Genomic DNA, 24,511 nt, shown 5'->3' on the forward strand with positions numbered 1-24,511 from the left:
CTGTAGAGAATATTCTCAGATTCTCATTTGCACTGAAGACCAAAAGAAAGGAAGATGCATAATTGGAAGCTGGAGGAACATGAGATTACATGTGAAGATAAAATTTCTCTTCATGATTAAATCCTGGATTTTGAATCTCCTCTACAGTATTTTTTATTTTAAAGCAAAATCCCTATCTGGTCGATCAGAAGTATGGACAAGTCAGCCCATCAGGTTTGATTCTCTGGCCCTGGTTGGGAGGCCAGCCAGCCAGCTCAGCCAATATGGCCTCCTGGGATCTGGCTTGATGGAAGAAAACATTCATTTCACCTAGACCTGTGGCTCCAGGATGCCAAAGATGATTACAAAAAACTCTAGCCAACAGAGTGCCAGGCTAGTGCCAGAAAAGTGTGCCTAATTGGGTTGTCCAAACAAGGAGGGCCTAAGGCGGATTTTGGGAGCCAACATATGGAGCCAAGGAATCATGGTGCCAAGGAAGATGTAGCAAAGAAGAGTGGGTGAAAGTGGGCTGCTGGGAAGAAGGGCTGGATATAGGAGTGCCACTCATGGCTGGGCTTTTGGGTGTTCCTGGAAGCCTACTGTGAGAATGGATCAAAATGCATGGGAAGGTACTGGGAAGGTGTCCTAAGCTTCTAGGATAATGTTTATTCTCTCAGGGTTTTGGAACTGCTGCCCAGAGTCATAGTTCTCAGTCCTGGGTGTGAGTCAGAATCACCTGTGGAGCCTGGCAAACCTTACAGACACCCTGGCTCCAGCCCTGGAGATTTTGATTTAATGGAAATATCACTTAGAATTCTGTTGTAAGCAATAAAAGTCCATTCTCACTAAACTTAGCAATAAAAAGCAGGGCCTAGGAGGGTGGACCAATTCTGGTTAGAAGGATATGAGCAAATTCCCTGGATGGAAAGAAAAGCTGGTCAGAGGGCTTGAGGAAGGATTTGAAGCAAAACTGATACACCTTGGGCAGTAAAAGGTGATGGTTAGTGTTGGAGTTCCAGAGTAATCCAGTCTGCCCCTTTGCACCCTGCTTCTCTGTGCCTCAGTTAGTCTTCTGGAAATGAGTGTAACTGATCTTACCTCTTGGGTAATCATGTGGATTGACTGGGTTGATATATGTAAAGAAAGTGCTTAGAACAATGCCTGGTACATAAGTTCTCAATAACTATTAATGGTTTTTGTTGTTATTGTTCATTAGGCTCTGCCACGCATGTGAATCAACTCTAACAGCTTCGTTTAATGGTTTCTACTCAAGTCGCAAATTCCAGGGGCAGAGCATCTGGGTGGTTTATGTTGTTTCACATGTCCACCCTCTAAAGAATGTGAGGGACTTGGATTGGCAGAATCACTGGCTCAAAATCACAGTTGTTGCCTGTGGTCTTCAGTCTTCACTCTGGAGATTCAGAAAGCAGGCAGGGGAACAAGATTTGTCCTGTAGCTTGGAAGCATAAAGCATCAAGGTGCGAGCTACCACCAATACCAGTCTTTCCATGGAGACCCCTTTTGAAATTTCAGTGAGCCCCAGAAAGGGATCTGGGAGCATCAAGCAAACCTGCCTTTCACTCATTGTGTTATGCCATGAGGTTGAGCTCTGTGAACACCGTGAGCAATATGCTGGGACAACAGAGGTGAAGAAACAGGAGCCCTTCCCTCAAGGAGCTCACACCAAGAGCTCATAAAAGCCAACAATCCCAATTCCAGTAAGGTTGCCATGGCCCTAACTCAAACCTTTTATAAAGTTCAGAGGCAGGAGACTTCCCCAAGATGGCAGCATTTCAGCTCTTACTTTTAAAATCAGTGAGATTTTGCCACACTAAGGCATAGAGGAACTGAAGAACAAATATTAGAATTCCAGGCAGAGGACATAACCCCACCAAAGAATAGCCTAGAAGTATGAGCAGCTGAGGGTGTGCTTCAGAAACTGCAGAAGCCATGTATGAGGAACATGAAGAACTGAGGGGTGAGGATGTCGTGGGGCAAGAGCATGTGTATCAGTAAGAACATATTCTGCACACACAAGCAAGGACCATCCAGGGAAGATCCTAGATGCCATTCATGTGTTCATCCAATAAATACTTATTGAGTACTTGGGAAGGGCCAGGATTGTTTTAGACTCTAAAGATATAGCAGTAAGCAAAGCACAGTAATCTTTGCCCTTGTATAGTTTCCATTTGAATGGAAGATATTGGTAAAAAAAAAAAAAAAATGTATTCATCAGAGTTCTTCAGAGAAATAAAACCAGTGTGTGTGTGTGTGTGTGTGTGTGTGTGTGTGTGTGTGTGTGTGTTGCAGGTGGTGTAGTTGGAAGGCCTGAGAGCTCTCGAACTGATGGTGTTGATTCCAGTCTGGGTCTGAAGATCTAAGAACCAAGAATACCAAGGGCAGGAGAAGATCAGTGTTCCTGCCCTAGCAATCAGGAAAAGGGAGCATGAATACAACCTTCCTCTGCCTCTTTGTTTTATTCAGGCCCTCAATGGACAGGATAGTACTGACCCACACTAGGGAGGGCCATCTGCTCTACTCAGTCACTGAGTCGAAGGCTAATCTCTTTGAGAAACACCCTCCCAGACACAACTGGAAATAATGTGTATCAGATACCTGGGAATCCCATGGCCCCCACAAGTTGACACATAAAATTGATCATCATAAAACACAAGTAAAATATATAGTATATCAGATGATGATAAATGTCATGGGGAAAAAATAATCCAGAAAAGAAGGATGCGGTATGCCAAGGAGAGGAGTTACCATTTTTAAGTAGGATGGTCTGGGAAGGTCCCACTGAGTTGTGTAGGTTTGACCATGCAGCAGTGGGGAACCAGTGAAGAATTCTAAGCTGAGAGCAATGTGACAAGACTTGCATTTTCTGACTTAAGTGTGAAAGATAGATTGGAAGGTGATAAAAGGATATAAGGGGACCAGTAAAAAGACTACTTTCATGGTCTAGATGAGTAGATAGCCCAGTGGACATGGAGAGAAAGGGACCATTTTAAAAGCAATTAAGGAATTGCATACAATGAAGAAGACTTCGTGGCAGATTGCAAGTGGGGTTGAGAAGAGGGAGGAGTCAGAGATGATGATGTATAGCTTGGGCATTGAGTGGCTGATACCCTGGGTGGTAGCATTCATTGGGGTGCAGAGTAAAGAAGGGTAAGCCATTAGGGTACGGTGAGTACCAATCAGTCTACCCAGGTCTCCAAAATGGCCATGTTTTAGAGTTTCCACAATTTTCATATCAACCCATCTATAACAGCACAGTCAGTGTTCTCTATAAGTACATTATATCTGTTATCCTTGGACAATTTCCCTTCCTTTTGGTATAGGAGAAGATTATAGGCTTTGGAGTCAATTAGACATGGTTTGGATCTCATCTCCATGCCTCTGCATGATCTTCAAGTAATGTTAACCATACAGGCCTTCTTTTTTCCATCTGCAAGATGGGAATTGCAATCTCCATGTGGCTGGCTTGTTGGGAGACCTGAAACATCCACACTGAAGGCATTGTTAAATGTTGGCTCCTCTGCTCCTCCTGGCCCTGCCCTTAGTGGAGTTCTGGGTCAAGGTCAATAGGATTGAACTGGGAGAAGATCAGAACCAGTAGCAAAAGGGCTCAATGCATGAGGCATGGATATTTGTATGAGTGTGTCTGGGTGTAGTTGCCCTTCCATTACTTTTAAAATCTAAATATAAATAATATTGGCAATTTGCCTTCCTCTGTTATGATTTTAATACATATTGTTTATAGTGTTTATGTAATGAACCCTGAGAAAACAGGACTTCTCTGAGCCCCATCCTGGACAACCATTAGACAGTGCTTTAGCCACTCCTTCCTGAGACATCTTCTGGGACCTGGGAAAGCTGTGAGTGGTGGAAGTCTTGTTTCCAACCCAGCAATCAGGGCAGAATTTCAAAGCTACATGCTGTGAGGTGTGGAGTCCCATAGTTGTAAGGAATTCAAATGTTAATTCACATGTATGCATAGCATGGCTGATCACTCCCAAGAAAGAAATTTCTTTAGTGTTTTTTGTAGTTTAACATTGTTTAAAATTTTTCCAGGGAGGGAGGAGGTTCCCTTTTTAATTTTACTGACATTTTAGTTCGTTCCATTTTGTATTCATCTGATATATTTCCTTGAGTAGCTGGAGGTATTTCACCAGTACTGTCTTTTCTTAAAAGCTGCCTTTATGTATTACCAGCATTATAGAAAGCAAATATTTCCTGCTACCTTCCTCTTACTCCATTTTACTTAATGTATTTAAAGTTTTTGTTGCTTATTTGCATTTTCGGTTAAAAAAAAGTTTCTAATCTTCTTCCTTGGGAATACTTAACAGTTCAAAGTTCTTCCAGTCTAAAGCAGGGTTTCTTTACCTTGGCACTACTGACATTTCAGAGGGATAATTGTTTATTGTAGGGGCTTGTCACATGCACTCTGTGATGTTTATTAACATCCCTGGATTCTGCCTGCTAGAGGCCAGGAATACCCTCCCCCCAGTCCTGACAGTCAAGACTGTCATGAGGCAAAAAAATAAGCCAAAGAAGAGGGACGGGGTATGCCAAGGACAGGAGGTCCCACTTTTAAGTAGAGTAATCTGGGAAGGTCCCGCTGAGTTGTGTAGGTTTGACCACGTGGCATTGGGGAGCCAGTGGGGAATTCTGAGCAGAGAACAATGTGAGGAGATTTCCCCAGACTTTGACAAATGTCCCTTGAGGAGCAGAATCACCTCCCCTCCCAGTTGAGAACCACTGGCCTAAAGAAAATATTTTATGTTTGTTTGCTCTAATATTATCACTGATAATCATAACTTCTGGAAAATTTGGGGGAGCAGAAGTGAAGCCAGAAAAGAAACCAAATGATTGGGAACTGCTTTGGTCTTGAGCACCCCTAAGCTGATCTACTTATGTGCATCTGTAAGTTCGCAGAATGTTTCGATCAGGTTGCTGAAGTATCCAACTTGTGTGTATGTGCAAAACTTAGCAAAGCAATTGGTTACCTTTTAAGGAGATTTACTACAGAAAGACTGACCAGTGGACTTTTATAATACATTCTATTCAAGACAGGAAGGAATTTACCTTGTCAGTGCCCTGTTAGATTTCCAGAAGTGTTAAAGAAATGCCATGAGGAAAAAATTAGGCCTTAGATTCTAAATGGAAAGAAATGGGAGATTTTAGAGTCTGCTCAATTTTCATTCTATGCTCTGCACTTTGACTGCAAGAGTTTAAATTTCAGTACTTGAATTTTCTTTCTGTCCTTTTCAATGGAGGATCCTTGATTTCTAATTAAAAAGGAATTATCTATATTTATTTTTTGTGGATGAAATTGCCGCAGTATCACCAGCACAAATCCCCCCATCAAAAGCCTTTTCTCCCCTACTTGATCTATCTGTCAGAAAATCCAGCAATCTAGCTGCCCTGTGTAGGAGGTTGCTAAATCAGGTTTTTAAATTATTTCTATTAAGTAAAAACTTAACATATACCAGCTGCGGAGGGATTATAAAAGCTTTGTTCTTTCAATAATTGGAAACCTTGTTTACAGAGGACTCACAATATTCTGTAAATGTCTTTGTGTTGAACATAAAGGAACTTGTGTTTATCTAGGCAATGATAATCTGACTATAAAGCAAACTCATTTAAGGATTATGCTTCCTGTCTCTCGCTGTGCAGCTGTCACCCTACTGTTCTTTGAAGCTTTGCAGAATGCTGAGAAGTCTTCCTTAAAATTGAAAAACACATTGGGAAATAAACCAGGTAGTTTGGGAATACATGTGATTCCAAATCACGGGGAAATATTTGAGAGACCCCAAATGTCACTCCATCCTAGGCAAATTTTTCCAAAGTTCACATTTGCCAGTTCGTTGATGGAATGCAGTTCATTCAAAAGAGATGTTAAGGTGTTGAGTCCTAGCAAAGAAAACTGAAGGCCATTCAGATAATCTAATAGTTAGTCAAACTGTAGAATTTTGAGAGCCAACAAAGGCATTAGCACTGATTAGTATTTACTGGAGAAGGAGTGAAGCACAGTACTTAGGGATGGTCCCAGTCTAGACTCAGCCACTTACTAGCTCTGAGACCTTATGCTATTTAGTGGTTCTCTTTAAAATAATAGCACTCACTTACCTTGGAGCATTGTTTAGAGACTTAAATGAAGCAATAGGAAAGAAACCCTCAGGACTGTGCCTGGCACAGAGTAGCTACTCAATAAATGAGAAGCTATTGCCACAATGATCCAAGTCTCACATGTGGTATCTCGTCTAATCCGTGAAACAGCCTTATTAAAATAGCCAATTTGTATAACTCCAGTTTTACTGAAAATTGAGAAAAATGAGATGCAAAGGAGTGTAATAACTTACTCAGAGTCCCACAGTAACTGGATTAATGAGCAAGGGTCCACAGGCATATTCTGTATCTCATTCTGCAAACATGTAATGAGCACAGGCACTCTTGTTTTCCGAATACTCACTATTTGAATATTTGCTATCAGGACTTGCTAAAAGCCGTTCCCAATTAGAAACCAGCTATGACACGTTCTCTCATGTGTGGCAGCTTCTCAAACTTTAATGTTTCTATGAATCCCCTTAGAATTGCAGATCCCACATTTCTAGCAAATTCCAAGATGATGCCAATACTGCTGGCCCCATGATCACACTCTGAGTAGCAGGGTGCTGAAAGACGAAGGGTGGGCTTCTCTCATATCTGTGTTCTCCTGAGCAGCTGCGTGTTTAAACATAGAGCACATTATATCTGTAATTTCCCTACCTTTTCCCTGAGGGTTTAGCCCTTCAGTATTTGTTCAGGCCAGGAGCCTAGGAGCACTACCAACTCAGGTCCAATTAGATAGTAACTCTCAAATCTTTGGTAATATCACTGCATTATTTATTTTTATTATAATAATGCTCAGTGTAGAAGGCTAATGAAATTCCTATTTATTCAGCTGTAGACTGCACACAAATATACCTGCTCATTAGTGCATTAAGTGTTAAACAATTAGGTAATTGGTTTTTAAATGTTTCATATTGTGAAAAGATTGTTATTAGATTGTCAAGTAATTATTTAGGAGCATTTTAGTAATATTTGGAAAATGGATATTTTTGCATTCTCTAAAAATGATTTTTTTTTTCTATGTAAAGTAATGGAATATAGGCTCTTGCTGTTTGAAGCTTTGCTGCCCTACACGTTTTTTAGGAATGGGCTAGACTGAGATAACAAGGGGTATCTGCATTTACTCTGTGACAGACATTGGGAGAAATCCTGGAAATACGTGAATGATGAAGACAAAATTGCTGCTCCACAGAACAGTTAGGAAAAAATGGCAAATAAATATTTAAAACATGAGATAAGTATGTTAAGGTGAGATAAGTTTTCTAATGAAGATACGTAAAAGGAGCTCTAAGAACACAGCAAAGGATGGGCCTAACCCTTCCTTCTGTACAGAGGAGACCTTCTCTGGATCCCAGTGATAGCTCATAGCAAGTGACTGGCTGGCTGTGCCTGGCACTGTTGCAAACATATTACACATATTTATTCCTTTAGCTCTTACAACAACCCCATGAGGTAGGTACTTTTTGTTATCATTTTCATTTTAAAGATAAGAAAACTGAGGAGTATAGAAATAGATAACTTGCTTAAATTCCCACAGATCTGGCCTCAAACCTAGGCAGTTTGGGTCCAGAGCCTGCCTTCTTAACCCACATATGATCTGCCTCGTTTGAAAGAGAATTCAGGATCTTAAAATAAGACCACGTAAAAATGATGGACATATTAGAGGGCATACACTTGTGGAACTACAAGTCATCTGGTTTGATGAGTGCAGAAGATGAACATAGGGTGATGAGGCCATTGGGCTGAAAACATAACATTCATATAGCCTCACATATATGGGAGCATGGTGTGTGGACTGTGGATAGTAGGGACAGGACTAGACAGGACGGAACCCATCTCCAGTAGTCACAGTGCTAACAATTTAATTATACTTGAGATATAACTATAAAGTCTTAACATAGATGTTATTTTAACACATCTGTTACATGGGCATGGTCTCTTCCCATCAGTCATCTTGGGAAACTCTGCTTCGATTTCTGCCAAGTTCCCATTGCTCAGAGCGGGTTGGGAATGTCTCTTCTAAAATTCCTTCAGAGCAAGTCACAGTGAAAATCCTATTATCTTATGATCATGCCTCGTTTTTGTCCAAATGTTTTTCCTAGTTTGGTCACTCACCCCGTTTACTTACTGGTCTTGGCTCCAAATAACGTATACCTGTTTGCTGAAGTAACAAGCACTTTCAAATCCATTCTCAAAAAAACAAACTTATGTATATTTCTACATATAGTGATTCTGACTTTAGTATGTGCTTTAAAATCATCTAGGGGGCTTGATTAAATTACACGTCATATCCCTACCCTCCGTAATTTTGGCTCAGCTGGTCCGAGATGGGGATGCTGTCTGCAGTCTTCAGTGAGCATCTTGAAGTTTCTGTTTTGAATGACCAGCCCACACTTCAAGAAGTGTACCTTTAAGGATATCCACAAGAAAGGGTGGTATATATTAAGGTAGTTCCAAAAGCGAAATTCCAAAAATGTTGTGGTCAACAGGGATATAAGTGGCATGTATTGTGCCTACCTTGGGGGGCTATTCTCCTGTAGATGATGCTTATTTAGGATAAAATGTTCAGTTTTATTTTTAAAAAGAATCAGCCACCATTCTGCATGGTCACACCATATACACTGAAACCCTCTGTGCCTTGGGAAGGACCCATTTCATGTGTTTTCTCAATGACCTCCTACTTGGTGCTCTGCTTCTGTAAAGAGAGGTGTTCCTTTTTGAGCCGGCTGTATCATCTAAGGATTAGAGGATCTAGTAATCCATTTAACATGACCACATATTTTCTTTCTCTTAAAAAGAATGAGCTGCTTTCACTTCTTGGACTCAGAGCACTAAATCCCAAGAGCGGACATGGCAGATCTGACAGCTGTCAGTCATATTGACAAAGGCCAGGTTCACCAGGTGATGGATTGACCAGCTGCAGCTGCTGTCCTAGGATAGTCACAGTGGCAGGGAAGCTCCAGAACCAACCTGCATTCATGTCAGGATATATTGCATTTTCCATTCCTTTCTGAATCCGTGTGACCACCTAAATTTTTTGATTAAGTTACCTGATTTGAACAAACATAGTTTTCAATGAGAATGCATGAACTTCTAAGTTGCCTTACTTTTTATTTATCAACTATCCTGTTGCCTTCACACCTACTGAAGAGAATCTCATACAATTGGAAACAGAAATTGAGAGCTACAGTTTATTTTCTTAAATTCAGTTTCACAGGTGGGTCCTGGTTTCCATTGATGGCTGACACGGAACCTTGCCAGGGCGTGAGTCAGGCTTCTCTAAGGCACTGCTGGGGGCACAGCACAGAGGTTCCTAGTCTCTTGGCAGAGCTTTGTCTCTGGAAGCCCTCGCCCCCAGCCACCTGTTCTGTCTGGATCTGAGGATCCAGTATTATCCACCTTGAAGAAATGTGGACATTGTATGATTTGTGTAGATCATTTAACTTAAACATAAACCTCTTGACTGGTTTAAAGCTTAGTGAAGTATAGAAATAGAGACTGTGTTTAGACTCCTGTGAGTAAAAAGTTTATAAAAAGAAGAGGATTTTGTTTTTTTGATCCCAGCCTCTCTTTCTCTTTCTCTATGTGTCTTTAACAAGGACACATATATTTTCTTTAAGAGTTTCAGGGACAAAAAAGGAAGGAGAGATTGGATTGCTGTCAAAATGGCCCCCAACCAGTAGAAGCAGTGATCAGATGGCCAACCACATCCTGTATCTTTACTCTCTCTTACATCTGTCTTTCCTGTCCCCTACATAGGGTTGCCAGATTTATGAAAGAAAGAAAGAGAGTGGGGAGAGAAGGAGAGAGGGAGGGAGGGAAGGGGAGGGAAAGTGAGTGGGGAGGGGAAGGGAAGGGGAAGGGAAGAGTGGGGAAGGGAGGGGAGAAGGGAGGAAGGGAGAAGAGGAGAGGAAGGGAGAGAGAGAAGGAGGGACCAGGATGCCTAGTTAAATTTAAATTTCAGATATGCAAGGAATCATATATTAGTATGTATCTCATGCAATATTTGGGACCTATTCCATGGCCCTCTTCCATGCCTGTCCCACACAATTCAGGGCTCTTCTTTTATTTTCTAGTGGTTTTCATTTTCAGAAGATTTGTCTCTCAGTTGGATCAAACTCTCTTCCGGGCAGAATCTTATTTGGCATCTTTCAAGGCACCCTAAACATCAGCTTCCCTCTTTGGGGGTCTATGTTGGATTTCTTCTTAAGCATTTCCTTCTGCTGCAAGTGCAGAACACCCCTGAGTATCTCATGCCTTTCCTCTCTGCACCTGCAAGGTCATTATTTCATGTACAATGGCTGGCCTGAGCATAGAGCCCAGAACATAGGGGTGCTGTATATTTTTATGAACTGAAAGCAATTTGTTGTCTTGTTAAGAATCAATTAAATTCAGCTTCTATTAACTGTTACCTGCATGCCAAGAGTTAGTAGTGTTACCATGTGGCTCATCTGGGAAGTTAGTAACTCTTTCTCTTTTAGGGAAATAAGATACAGGAAGGGAATAGGGTTGAGAGCTATACCCAGATTTTACAGACTTGTGCTACGGTTCAGCCAAAAAGATGGAAATTTAAAAATTGTCCTCATATATGGAGAATCATTTCAAATTTTGGAATATCACCTCTCAAAGAATGGAGATTTTGCCATTATATATCATCGACTTTCATTGACTTTTCTGGTCCTAAATTTCTTCTCTGTCATGTTGGTTTTACAGTCACATATCTATAATATTATAAAACTAAAAAAGAACTTTGAAAGCCAAAAGAATGATGTAAATGACAACATATTCAATTCTCATTAAAAAGCTTACCAGCCTGTAGAATAATGGCACACATAATTTATAGAAAGAATATCAGATAACCAGGTGCCTTTTTACACCTGGATATATTGCTTCTATTAATGATATTATTTAAATCTTCCTTCACAAATGACACTGAGCAGGCTTTGAACCTTGAAGATTAAGTTGTGGATGTCCTGCTTGGTTGAGTAATTTTCAGGTATAAAATACACAGAAGAGTGAACACATATTTAGAAATGTCTAGATGGTAAGTTTTGTACCAGCGAGGCTTATCCCAGGCAGCATTGTGAGTGTGGTCCCCAAAGCCCCAGTCCGCCTTTCTGAGCCTTTTCCCCGAGCTCCTAGTGTCCTGCTACCTATTCAGATTTGCATCCTTTGGAGGATGGAGCTAGGCCAAGAAACTGCCCCGTATCATGAAATCCTGCTACTGTGCCTGTCCCTGAGCCCTGCTGTGAAAACTGTTCATTTGACTCTAGGAAGAAATGACTGTGAATAAAACAGCTGCCAAGCTCATATCCTACAACAGTGAATAAACATAAACTTGCTGTCATACATATAACCATTCATAAAAACCCGTAACTTAATGTGGCTCTACTATGTTTTGAGTGGCCCTGGAGTTAGGGGAGAAGAACAAAGGCTGAGCATGAGAAATCATGTCACTTTCTCACCAACTCTAACATCATAAACATGCGAACACAAAGCTCTTATGAAAGCAGATGATTATATATGTGAGAAAAATCGAATGTGATAACCTCAAGGCTAAAGCTGTGATTGAAAGATCTTTCTGAAATGTTTGTGTTTTAGTCAAGTCATAAATCTTGTCCTCTGTAGCCTGCACCTCTGGTGTCAAATGAATTTCAGCTCATTAGCCACATGTTGAAAAAATAAGAATGTTAGAATATTGACTTTATTTGGAACGTGATCAAGTTAAGTCTGCTTTATTTTTTAATCCAGGTAGGCTCCTTGTTTTAATTATAAATACATAATAAAAACAATTAGGCACAGAGTGAAATAAATGCTTATGTTTTATTCATGACAGAAGTAGTTGTTTTATCATTCAGGATGAAGCCTTATAATACCCTTACAAATTCCTTAATATTAAAATAAGCATCGCTTTGTTTTTGTTGGAAATTCTCTTATTGGATGATTGGGTTTGGGTGGGAAGTGAGCCTAATGATTGCAGAAATGTGGTGATTCTAGATCATTCCTAACTGATACTGGAATGTGCTGATTATAACTCCATAGCTTCATAGATCTCTGATTTGGAGGATATAATCTGTAATAAAATTACTACCAGGACCCTAGTTCTGTTTATTTGAGTAGCATTTTTATCTCGCTGATTTGAATTCAAATGCATTATTAATTTTGTTTTCTTTTTAATATAGGTGGAAAACAGACCAAAATATTATGGAAGAGAGTATGTATTATACTATTCTTTGTTTTAATAATTTAATAAGTAGTCATTTCATGTGTCATTTAAATATTACAAATTTTCTAATATATGGTCATCATATGTCTATTGTGCAAGAGTTTAATGATAAGAATAAATGCAATCAGACTCCTTTGAATTAATATTTTTTATAGCACTCAAGTGCTTGGTTTCCATTAATGTGGGAGGGAGAGCATCTTGCGCTACTTTTCCCTCCACAAAAGAGCTACTGAGTGCCTGGCAAGTACTTGAAACGTAAGGCAGCATTTTTCATAATGGAGGCTGTCTGTCAGTGTTTCATTTCACTTTCTACCTCAACACAATAGAAACGTTTAGGGTGTCCAAGATGGTACGTTGTATCTGAGTTCCTGACTTTTGTGTACCTCCGTGCAGTGGTCTGGATAGGTATCCCACTTCCCTGCATTCTCATAAAACCCAAATGATTTCTCTTGGCTTGGCTGTATTAGCCAAATTGCCTTAATACTCCTTTCCATTTTTCTCTTAATTTCAACTCTTGTTTTGTTTCATTTTTTTCCAAAACCTACTGCCCAGCAAATACACATGACCATAAAAATAATTCACAGTCTAAGCCTATGTTGTGTACAACACATCACAGAGGGCAGGCAGAATAGGCCAGGGGAGAGGAGATGCATCAATCACTTTTCTTCCCAAGTCCAATCTGGAGGCGTTGTGAGGCAACGTCTCTTTAGAGTCTGCCTTCCCAGCTCTCACAGCCAATCCTAAACCTTCGTCTTATTCCCTTACCCGTCAGAGCCTCATCTTCATGATTAATGACCCTCTTAGTGGTCCCAGCCCGGTGCACCTTCCTAATTGCCACAGCTGCATTTCAGAACCTTCCTTGCAGCGCCCTGGGAATTTGACCAGCACCTCTGGAATGCCTGCCTGGGCACTGGCGTCCGCTCCTCTCCACCCCGTGTCCCTACTATCTAATCTATGTCGTAGTATGGCTTTTTTCCCTTAGTATGCTTATTTGTTTTTTTCTTTAAGATAGCACAATTAATTTTAAAAAAATAGAAGAAAATGAAAACCTACCATCTACACTTTTGTATGTGAATTCTAAAAGGAGCTGTTTATTATGCATTTCTTTTTTTTTCTTTTTTTTTTTTTTTTTGCAGAAAGGTTTTCTTGAATGACTTTTTAGTTCTCATCTTCTTACCCCCAATTCATGTAAAGCGTATAAGAGTCTTGAGACTAAGGAAGTATTTTCTTAACTACCAAAAGGAACATCTTTTATTAGATGGTAATTAACCTAAAACCTTCAGATTCTGTGTTTCCGTTTATTTTTTTAAAAAAATGAATGTTGTTTTCTTCTTCCACTTAAAAAGTAACACATGCTTCATTCAGGAAACGCACATACACATGTATTCCTAGAAGGAATCACAAGAAATTATTGACAATGGATACCTTTAGGGAGAGAGGACTTTTGCATTTTTAGTTCTTTTGTACCTTCAGCTTTTGAAATTGGAATTTTCTGCTGTGCACAGGTGTTACTTTTGTTTTAAAAATAAATTATGGCTGGGCACAGTGGCTCGCGCCTCTAGTCCTGGCACTTCAGGAGGCCAAGGAAGGCAGATCACTTGTGCTCAGGAGATTAAGACCAGCCTGGGCAACATGGAAAGACTTCATCTCTACAAGAAATACAAATATTACCCAGGCATGGTGGCACATGCCTATAGTCCCAGCTGTACTCAGGACCACAGGAGGGAGGTGGGAGGATCACTTGAGCCCAGGAGGTCAATTGAACCATTGCACTGGGGCTTGGGCGACAGAGTGAGACCTTGTATCAAAAAAAATTAATACATTAATGGCGATTAACTTGGAAAAATTAGAAAATAAAGGAAAATACAAGATGGAAAATACCCATAGTTCCACCATGAAAGAGAATCATTGCTAACCTTTTCCCTTCATCTCTTTCTGGTCTTCGTGCATGCTTGCTTTTTTCTTACCAAGTTGCAATCATACTAATGTATTAGATATTATAGGTTGGAGATATTTGGACTTTTAGAACCCATGCATAAAGGGGATGACAAGCCACAGACTGGGTCTTCAGGTGCACAAAATTGTCATTTTCTTCTTTTGAATGATTGAATTTAATTTAGTTCTTGACAGCGTTTGATGCTGTCGATCACTTAAACTTGCCAATTCAAGTGAATTAAAACTTAAGTTCTCGTGTTCAATAGCACGGCAAGGTGACTATAGTTAAAACAATTTATTGTATACTCCAAAATAGCTAAGAGAGGCTTTCAAATGTTCCCAACATAAAGAAACAATAAATGCTTGAGGTGATGGGCATCCTGATTACCCTGATTTGATCATTACACACTGTACTTATGTATGAAAATATCACACATTCCCCATAAATATGTACAATAATTATGTATCAATTAAAAATAAAAATAGAAAAAGTATGCATACTCGAAATCAAGCGTTAAAAAAAGGAAACGTAAAACTTAGCTGCTTCTGGCTGGGCACAGTGGCTCATGCCTGTCTTCCCAGCACAAGCATCGCCTGAGTTCAGGAGTTCGAGACCACCCTGGGCAACATGGTGAGACCCCCCCATCTCTACTGAAATACAAAAAATTAGCCAGCGTGGTGGCACATACCTGTAGTCCCAGCTACTGGAGAGGCTGAGGCACAAGCATCGCTTGGGCCTAGAGGCAGAGGTTGCAGTGACCTGAGATCACGCCACTGTGCCACTGCACTCCAGCTTGGGCTACAGAGTGAGAGTCAGTCTCTTAAAAAAAAAAAAAAAAAAAAAGATCTAACTGCTTTTAGGTTTAGAGACTCCCCCTTTTCCTGTCCCTTCTGCTGCAGGGACCTGGGGCAGGTCCCTCTGTGTGCCCTGTCCTGCTGTTGTTACTCTGGCCCACAGGTTGTGTCTTCGACATCCCAGCTTTTGTCTTTTCTACTTATGTGTGGGAATATTGGCAATGCTGTCTGCCCCTCCCACTCTCCCGCTGCACGTCCCCTCCCCCCGCACACCCACCCCCACATTTACTGCCAACCCATCCACCAACCCATCGCAAGGCTGCCCCCAGGGCTCTTCGCCCAGGCCGTCTACCCTCTCCATGCTGGCTCAGGCTGCACAAGAGGCTCCTCCGCAAGGTTCCTAGGTCCAGTGGCCTCACGGGCAAAGCCCAACACCTCTGCTCCAGGCCCCAATAAACTGGCCTCCCAGTTCCAATCCATACCTGCTATGCAGGGCCAGTTAAACCCCTGAGACTGGGCTCTGCCTCAATCCCTCCCACCAGAACTGGGGATGCACAGAACATTCATCCTCACTCAGAAGAGCATTGCTCCAAGACCTCCAGGCATCAGCTCTTGAGATTTAAAATCAAACTTTGGGAAGCCAGAAAGCCTATTTCTTCCAGGCCCTCACTGCTATACACCTTTAAGAAGAGATTTTGAAGCACAAAGCCACGGGCTGCTTCTGACCTCACTTTCCTTGGACAGAAGCTTCAGCTTGGAAGGTGTACTTTTTAAGGATAAAGGGAGTTAGGAAATAAATATTGTGATAGGCACTTTTAAAAATGTTATCCTTCTCCATTTGTACCCTAACTTAATCTCTGCATTGCTGAGGAAGATACAAAACTTGTTTAGCTGACTTCCCTTTCCCCCTCTTCCTTTCAAGAAAGTAAAGGAGTTTTTCTCCATCCAGAAACTTTATTCTCTATTTTATTCTCCAAAGTTCTCCAAGGTTGGGTAATCCTAGAAAGAGGTGTTACTCCTCTCCCAGAAGCTTGGAGTCCCTTGGCACTGCCTCACTCCCCACCCCAGCTGGAAGAATGTTGATTATCACTACTGTTTTCCAGAAAATGAGCCTCTAAAATTAACATCACCCTGAACGGAAGCAAGCTGGTTGCTAATCAATAAATGTCCACTTGCAATTAGGATAACACATAGTTCTCTGAGCTGAGAGCTAAACTGGTCATTGCTCTTCTGTTATTTCCCATGGTTAAAAAAAAGGCGGGGGATTGGGATGGTTGAGTAACCTGGCTTTTTGTTTCAACTTTCATTTTCAACTTGAGAGCAAAGACAATAGCAGAAAGCCAGGTAGACTGGGCATTCTTCCTTTTGTTTGCCTGCTTGAATACTTGTGTTTGGAGCATGTGAGGGGTGGTTCCAAGTCACTTAAGATGTGCAGCAGTCACTCCCCTCTTCACTCAGCTGGTGGGCTGTCGATTCTGGCTGCCCCCGCCGTCCTTGTAAGGCTAGTTCTTTGTGGTCCTTATTCTGTATGTGATCTGTTCAGAGCAATGATGGTCTCGCACCTTCAGGTTTCATGGGATCATCTCCCGGGAGCAGGCGGATGAGCTTCTCGGAGGCGTGGAGGGTGCCTACATCCTTAGAGAAAGCCAGCGGCAACCGGGATGCTACACACTGGCTCTCAGGTGAGGCGCATTTCACTCCTTGTTTTCATTGCTGTACAAGTGGCTACACTGATGTTTGCCCATTTTTAAGAATTGCAGTAGAATATACATAACACAAAATTAATCGTTTTTCCCATGTTTATTTTATGAGGGGGGGGTCCCACTCTCTCACCCACGTTGGAGTGCAGTGGTACAATCACTGCCCACTGCAGCCTCTGCCTCCCAGGATCAAGTGCCTCCCACCTTAGCCTCCTGAGTAGCTGAGACCACAGGCACACACCACCATGACTGACTAATTTTTTTTCTTTCTTTTTTTTTTTTTTTTTTTGTAGAGAAGGGGGGTCTCACCATGTTGCCTGGGTTGGTCTTGAACTCCTGGGCTCAAGCCATCTGCCTGTCTCAGCCTCCCAAAGTCCTGGGATTACAGTCATCAGCCACTGCATCTGGTCTCCTTTTACCTTTTTTTTTTTTTTTTTGAGACAGAGTCTTGCCCTGTCACCCAAGCTGGAGTGCAGTGGCGTGGTCTTGGTTCACTACAAGCTCCGCCTCCTGGGTTCACACCATTCTCCTCCCTCAGCCTCCTGAGTAGCTGGGACTACATGTGCCTGCCACTACGCCTGGCTAATTTTTTATATTTTTAGTAGAGATGGGGTTTCACCATGTTAGCCAGGTTGGTCTCGAGCCTCAGCCTCCCAAAGTGCTGGGATTACAGGCATGAGCCACCGCGCCTGGCCTCCTTTTACCATTTTTAAGTAAAATTCAGTGGCATTAAGTACATTCTCAATGTTGTGCAAACATCTCCATATCCATTTCCAGAACTTTCTCATCATCCCAAACAGAAACCCGCTACCATAAACAATTACCCTCCCTACTCCTTACTTGGTATCTTCACTTGTTTCTGAAGTACCAGTAGTCTATCAGAAGTTGTATACATTTCCTCAGTCACAGATGCTATCAGTAGGTGTGGACACTGGGACTCTGAGTATGGACACACAGTAAACTGGAGAACCATCTGGAAAGCTAGTGTTTCTACAACCGCTTCTGCCTGCACCATCTAACTGGCCGAGGCCGCAGCGTCTCTGCCTCAGCTCCCAGCAGCCCATGTTGAAGGAAGGGCTCCTTCACCTGGCCTTGTACGTGCAGACCTCACAAGACCTGCATTTGCTCATGGGGTTCTCTCAGAGATCACCTTGTTGATCCCAGGAACCTGTTGTGAGGGCAGTCATGACCCTTCAGGCCAACGAGCCAGTAGAACAGGCTCTACTGAGCCTTTACCACAAAATCACAACTATTAAACATCACAACACAGGAAAGACAGCACATTTATGGCACTTTTCAAACCTTGATCAAATGTTTTCTGTCGTTTGATCCTCGCCGCAGCCCTATACATTTTGGGGAAGGTATCCAATTTCAGAACTGAATTGTCTTTCAAAAGTTCATTTGTGAACTCTTCGGAATTGGAAAACCCTCTCTCCACAGAGGGAATGGTGTCCGTGGAAGCCCTTCCGAGGCCCACAATGGTGTGTTCCATGTACCATCTCCCTATTATGGCTATGGAGTGACACTTTCCAAGTTGCAATATGTCTACAACGTATCTTAAATAATGTAATTATGAGGATGAACTTAAAAAGCTTATTATATCACGCGCTCTAGGTGTGCAAAATACTTTCCTATCTTCCCAGCACTTCAGTAGCAGATGCTGGCAGTTCGTAGGGGCTATAGATGGAAGGCCAGGGCTCAGAGAGGAGGGAACCTATAGATTAGATTGTGGGAATGCTGGCAATGGCTCCAGCAGGGAGTTTAGCACACCTTATTGCTTCCCTTCTGTTGCACCAACTAGGGTGGAAGGCATGGGGTGCTCTGCTGGAGATGGTAAAGATGCGATAATAAAGGGGCATCAGGACGAGGGGCAGGACATCCCTTGCAGAGTAATTGCCAGGTATAGAGGAGAGCTGGTTCCCATTAAGTAAGTCTGTAAGTAACATAGTTGTAAATCAGGCATTACCCTCTGACTTTTACAAATGAGAAGGATACTGACAATGACCTTAGGGATTTCTAGGATCAAACGACTCCATGTGACGGCCTGGGGTTAAGCCCCACCTCTGCCTTGTTCCAGGCATGTAAACTCAAGCAGGAACCGCCATCTCTTCAAGTGTCAGCTGCCTTTGCGGTAAAACAGGCATAACCGTTACACCATCTCAAAGGGTCTCTATGATCATTAGGGGAAAAAAAATCACATCAAGTGCTTAGCCCTGTGCCTGGGCTACACTAAGTATCCAAAAAACGTTAGCTGCTGTTATTATCATTCCACACTGTGCTTATTTCTAACGTGGTTGTAATCCCTCATTCTGTCATGGGCAGGTTTGGAAACCAGACCTTAAACTACAGGCTCTTCCATGACGGGAAACACTTTGTGGGCGAGAAGAGGTTTGAGTCGATTCACGATCTGGTGACAGATGGCTTGATAACACTGTACATAGAAACAAAAGCTGCCGAGTACATTTCAAAAATGACAACTAACCCCATCTACGAACACATTGGATATGCCACCCTACTCAGAGAAAAAGTATCCAGAAAGCTGAGCAAGTCTAAAAATGAACCAAGAAAAACAAACGTCACACACGAAGAACACACAGCGGTGGACAAGGTGAGCTGTGTGTGATGGAAACAGCCCCTCTCGTTTTAGTCCATGCCGAGTCAACAGGCGGGTTAACTGTAGGTGCGATTTGCTGGAATGTTGAAGGAGAGCCACCCCCACCCAAAGAAGTCTAGAATGTTAGTACCAAAGGGACCTTACAAATCTAGTTCAGGCCGGGCGCGGCGGCTCACGCCTGTAATCCCAGCACCTTGGGAGGTGGAGGCGGGCAGATCACGAGGTCAGGAGATCGAGACCATCCTGGCTAACACGGTGAAACCCCGTCTCTACTAAAAATACAAAAAATTAGCCGGGCGTGGTGGCGGGCGCCTGTAGTCCCAGCTACTCGGGAGGCTGAGACAGGAGAATGGCGTGAACCCGGGAAGCAGAGCTTGCAGTGAACGAGATCGCGCTACTGCACTCCAGCCTGGGCGTCAGAGCGAGACTCCGTCTCAAAATAAAAATAAAAAAATAAAAAGTCTTCTAGCCCAGGCCCCTCATTTTACAGATGAAGCCCAGAAATGTTTGATGATTTGTTCAAATTCATACAGTCAGACCTAGGACTTCTACCAAGTCATTTGTGGGTTTATTTGGAGTTTGAAAGAAAAAAAAAAAAACAAAACCTCCATTAGCATGTTATGATGAAATACAGTTTCAGTTGCCATTTGAGGTGTCACTGGCTCCATCTGTAGTTCCACCCAGCCTGCCAAATACGTGGTATTTGTATTTGCTTCTCTTAGAACTGGGTGACTGCCCATGATCCACAGGTCAGGTCTCTTAAAGGTGGTCTTACTTAGATACCAGCTTTCACTCACAGATATGGGAGCATTTCACTGACAGATATGGGAGCGTGGCTATCTCTAGGAAGCTTAGAAAGACAGGCTGTCCTTTGCCCCAGACAAAGTTATTATGCCTCACCAAGGATTAAAAAACTCCTAAGTGGGCACATATGCAGGCGGGGGTGGATTGTGGCAGGAGGACTCCTAAGTGGGCACATATGCAGACGGGGGTAGATTGTGGCACGAGGACTCTTAAGTGGGCACATATGCAGGCAGGGGTGGATTGTGGCAGGAGGTGGCCGGGGAGATCTGATTTTCCTTTCCAGTAAGTTACTGTGTGTTTGAAAGGCACCACCAGAGTTTGCTAGCAGATTTTTGGGATGTGCCCCTTGAGGGACCATCTGCTTTGCCTGGTCCTATCCGTTTCCCACTGAAGGAAAGTGATAGCCAGGCACGCCAGTCAGCCCCTGCAGAGTCGGTGCTGAGCCCGGCTTCTCAGGCACACTAGGGCTGGGACAGATAGAAAGAAGCCGATAGGAGGTACAGCCCCGCCACACTGTTCCTTCCAGTGGTCGCTAATCCTCGGTAAACCAGAACGGGCCTCCTGTCGTCCAGTGTCAATGGGAAGCAAAGGAGCCTCGGGCTGACGGACTTGGGACTGGCATTGGCAGAGGGGCTTCATCAGAAAGCCCTGAGAGGGAGGAGGGCAGGGTGGCACCGTGGTCCCGTTGGCGCAGACAGGGATGATCTCAGTTGATTTGCTGATTGAGCTTCAGATCCTAGGAGAACCTTCCACAGAATCACATCAGTGCAGCAGCTGGGCCCGTGAAAATATAATTTGCCATTTTCTTTTTATAACCCAGTGTCTCCAAAGCACCTGTTTATTATTTTCCAAATAATTGCTTTGGGAAATTGTGTGGTTTCTGATTGTTTACATGTTAACAAAAGAGAGAGAGGACTTGAGTCCCAACTTTCAGTTTGTTCCAGTCCAGACAAAAGCCATTCCTTAGTCTGTTTGCAAAATCTCTTCCAAAGTAATTTAGAAGAGAAGATATGAAAGCCGACCTTCCCAGCCATGACAAATCAGAAGATGAATTGTAAAATAAAACTCTGAAGCAGTGTTTATATTTCTGAATCAGAGAGCAAAGCCACCACAAAGGCAATCTGTTACAAACTACAGGATGCACACTCGAACATCTCAAGGAAAAGGAGAGCAGGAGGAGTGTCTCTTCTGTGTTAGGGCTGAGTTGAGATCCTGGATATTGAAAGTGATATTTCTAGATTCTTGTCCTCCCCTGAGAGGGAAGTTTGGTCAACAGAAACTGATATTTCTGGACACTATTCCTATCAGGAAACTTATAACCCAAAATATGCCCTCTTGTGCAGATATTTTTGTATTTATTTGTCAAAAATAAATGGTGGAGGAAATTAGTAATCCAATTAATAATCACTTTGAATGAGCCACCCAGTATACATTTCCCTTTCTGGGAAATGGCAAATCAAGAAGATATTGCAGGAAGACACCCACGCTCTCTGAGCAGTTTGATGGACAGGTGTCAGTGGTGTGGATTTTCTTGGACACTAATGATGTCATGTTTGGTTGTTCCAAGGGACACTGTGGACACTGGGCCTGGTCACTTGCTGGGGGCTACTCATTTTGTTAGTAGGTTTGTTAAGTTACTTGGTACAAATCCGTTTCTCTCTGCCCTATGTTGACAAGTGGAATTATTAAAAGTCTCAGCCTTGCCAGAGATTCTCTTTCCCTTAAGGGCAGGTCAGTGGCCCGTTGCCATGGAGTCAGTGACTAGAAAAGAGGGACCGGAAACTTGAATGGCTTCACTGAGAAGAGTGGGTCGGGGGAGGGCACCTGTTTGCTGTGGTAAGGACACGTCTTGAAGGTTTTAATGAGTGAAACGAGCAGGTTTCCTAATATTTCTCAATTCCAGACACACCAGCATTTCAGTTTCCAGAGTACTTAAATTTCATTTTCTCGTTTGTTTTATTGATCATTTCCAAATGAATCCAGAGAGATGATGTTACCTATGTATCCAAGAATACTAACACAGTGTTAATTGGCAAAAAGAGATTACCTACTCCATCAGATTTGAATGGCTTCCAGATTTCTCTCCAATCACGATTGTTAGCAGTAAACTTGATTTTAATAACTGTAGATGAGATGGAGAGGAAGGGAGGAAGCCAGAAAAAAAAAGTTGTGATGGTTAGCCAATAGTGATCCGTCTCCCCACTGATTCTTTATTTGGCTGGATTTAAAAACATTATGATGTGTGTGGGCCACCATTTGGTGCATTTAATTAAAATGGTCACGTCCAGTGTCATTTCTTCTATGAAACGCATTTCAGAACTTATTTCATAGATGGATTATCTACTGACCTTCACATACAGCACTGTAAGCAACAAAGGAATAACAGGAGATTTAACATGAGCTCAGACATTTAGTGTTAAACATATTTCACGTATGCGAACTAATTTCCCGTTTTATCCCTCAGAACCACTTTGCCAGGTCCATAGGGCAGGAATCACCCTCCCTATTTTATTGAAAGGCTCACAGTGGCAGGGTGAGGAATCAGACCCAGGCTTCCTGATTCCAGGCTCAAAGCTTCTTAAATCAACTGAGCAGATGTGCCTCGTTCTGTGCTCACTGCCCTTAGTGCTTTGAGCGAACACTCTTGGTTTTGGCCATCCTGAGGCAAGTGATGCTAAAAGTCACTCAGTATTTACATGATCTGTTTCTGAAAACAGATCATGCAAACAGAAAACTGCTATTACGAGCTATAATAACTAGTATTTTCTTATAAAGTATACCCTACAAATCCAATACATATGACAACAGTGTTTGTGATAATACCTTTTTATTCAATAAATACGGTTTGTCATATTAAATTGCATCTATGTTTTAGTGGGGAAAAAAATCATCCATGCCCTCGATATAATAAAAGCACATTAAGAATATGTTATACCAGTTTATTCATTTCACTATTTGTTATAGCAGCAAAAATTAGAAAATGACCTTAATGTCCGTCAATTTGAGATCGCTTAAATAAATGAATTATGGTACATCCGTGTTAAGGAATATCACATAACCCCAGGAAAAGAATGAGAACCCTCATATGGGCTGATATGGAATGGGCACCTGGAATTGTTATATGGAAAAGGACCTGGCAGTGTGGTGTGTACAGTATGGTATTATTTGAGTAAAGTAGTAGAAAAAAATATTTTTATTGATTTTTTTTTAAAACTTTATTTTATTTTTTAAAGACAGGATCTCGCTTTATTGCCCAGGCTAGTCTCAAACTCGTGGGCTCAAGCGATCCTCCCATCTCAGCCTCCCAAGTAGCTGGGATTACAGGTATGAGCCACCACATCCAGCCAAAAAAAGCTTTTGCATATATTTTTTTTGTGCAAAGTTATAAATATCCCTTGAAGGATGCAAGAGCCAGTATCACTGGTTGCCTTTGAAGGAGGGAAGTCCTCTTGCTTTCTTAGGGCAGGCACCGAAGCCCTCTTTGGTTTCTACTTTCTTCCTGCAAAACCAAAGAGAGTTATGTTTTCTGGACTGAAGACCTTCCAACCTTACTGGGCTGTCCTCCTTTACAGATGAACTGTTTCAGCAGAGAACCTCTCCCCTCTCCTTTCCCACTCACATTTTTGTTTGTTTGTTTGGTTTTTCTTTCTAAATTATTTTCTTCCTTTCCAGCTGCCCATCTTTATATCCAAGCTGGTCCTTTCATTGGTTATTTCACTGTTTCCACCATGTGATCTGCTGGCCTGTCCCGGTATCTTTGCCTAGGAATGATTCCCTACAATGTGCTTGAACAGAGGCCGTGGCCAGGCCAAGGAGTGAATGTCCAGCCCTTGCTTACCAGCAGAAGTCTTCGTACAAGGTTGAGACTGTCCTGAGTGGTTCTCCCCAGTGCCATGCTCGCATCTCACAGCTGGTGTCCCCATGGTGACTCTGTGCGCATCTGAGTGTTGTTGTTGTTGCTGTAATTCTGGAAAAGCTCTTATTTGCTTTTTCTACAGGACAGAGTTCAAATTTCTCATAGGATATTTGCAGCCTGTCTAAGCCTGGGCCCCTTGGAGAAGCAGAGCCTGAGACTGGGGTTTGGTACAGATGGGGAATTTGGAAAGGCATCCCAGGGAGAGGAGGAGAAGCCGGGCAGGTAAATAGAGGAGGAGAGAGGCTGGTATATGCACGCTGTGGAGCTGGTCACCTTCTCAGGAGTCAGGTAGAACTGCTCCTAAGAGGAATTGAAGTGGGAGTGTTTAAGGCCTCACCTCCTGTCCCCTCTTGGTTGAGGGGTGCCTGTGAGCTGTTACATTCTCCCCAGTTCCAGGCCAGGCATGCTGGAGAGCTAGGTGGGTGCCA

The 24,511-nt window shown here is 42.4% G+C and overlaps 1 protein-coding gene across 1 annotated transcript in view; it reads left to right on the forward strand.

The window, feature by feature from the left end:
- The window catches only part of CHN2 (chimerin 2), a 384,101-nt gene that overhangs the window by 251,244 nt on the left and 108,346 nt on the right, over positions 1 to 24,511 (forward strand). The window contains 3 exon segments of the mRNA XM_011938647.1: positions 12,276 to 12,307; positions 16,618 to 16,731; positions 19,072 to 19,357. Of these exon segments, the coding sequence (XP_011794037.1) occupies positions 12,276 to 12,307; positions 16,618 to 16,731; positions 19,072 to 19,357 (432 nt within the window).

The sequence above is a fragment of the Colobus angolensis genome, unplaced genomic scaffold (assembly GCF_000951035.1).
Source record: "Colobus angolensis palliatus isolate OR3802 unplaced genomic scaffold, Cang.pa_1.0 Scaffold175, whole genome shotgun sequence".
Classification (NCBI taxonomy): Eukaryota; Metazoa; Chordata; class Mammalia; order Primates; family Cercopithecidae; genus Colobus; species Colobus angolensis.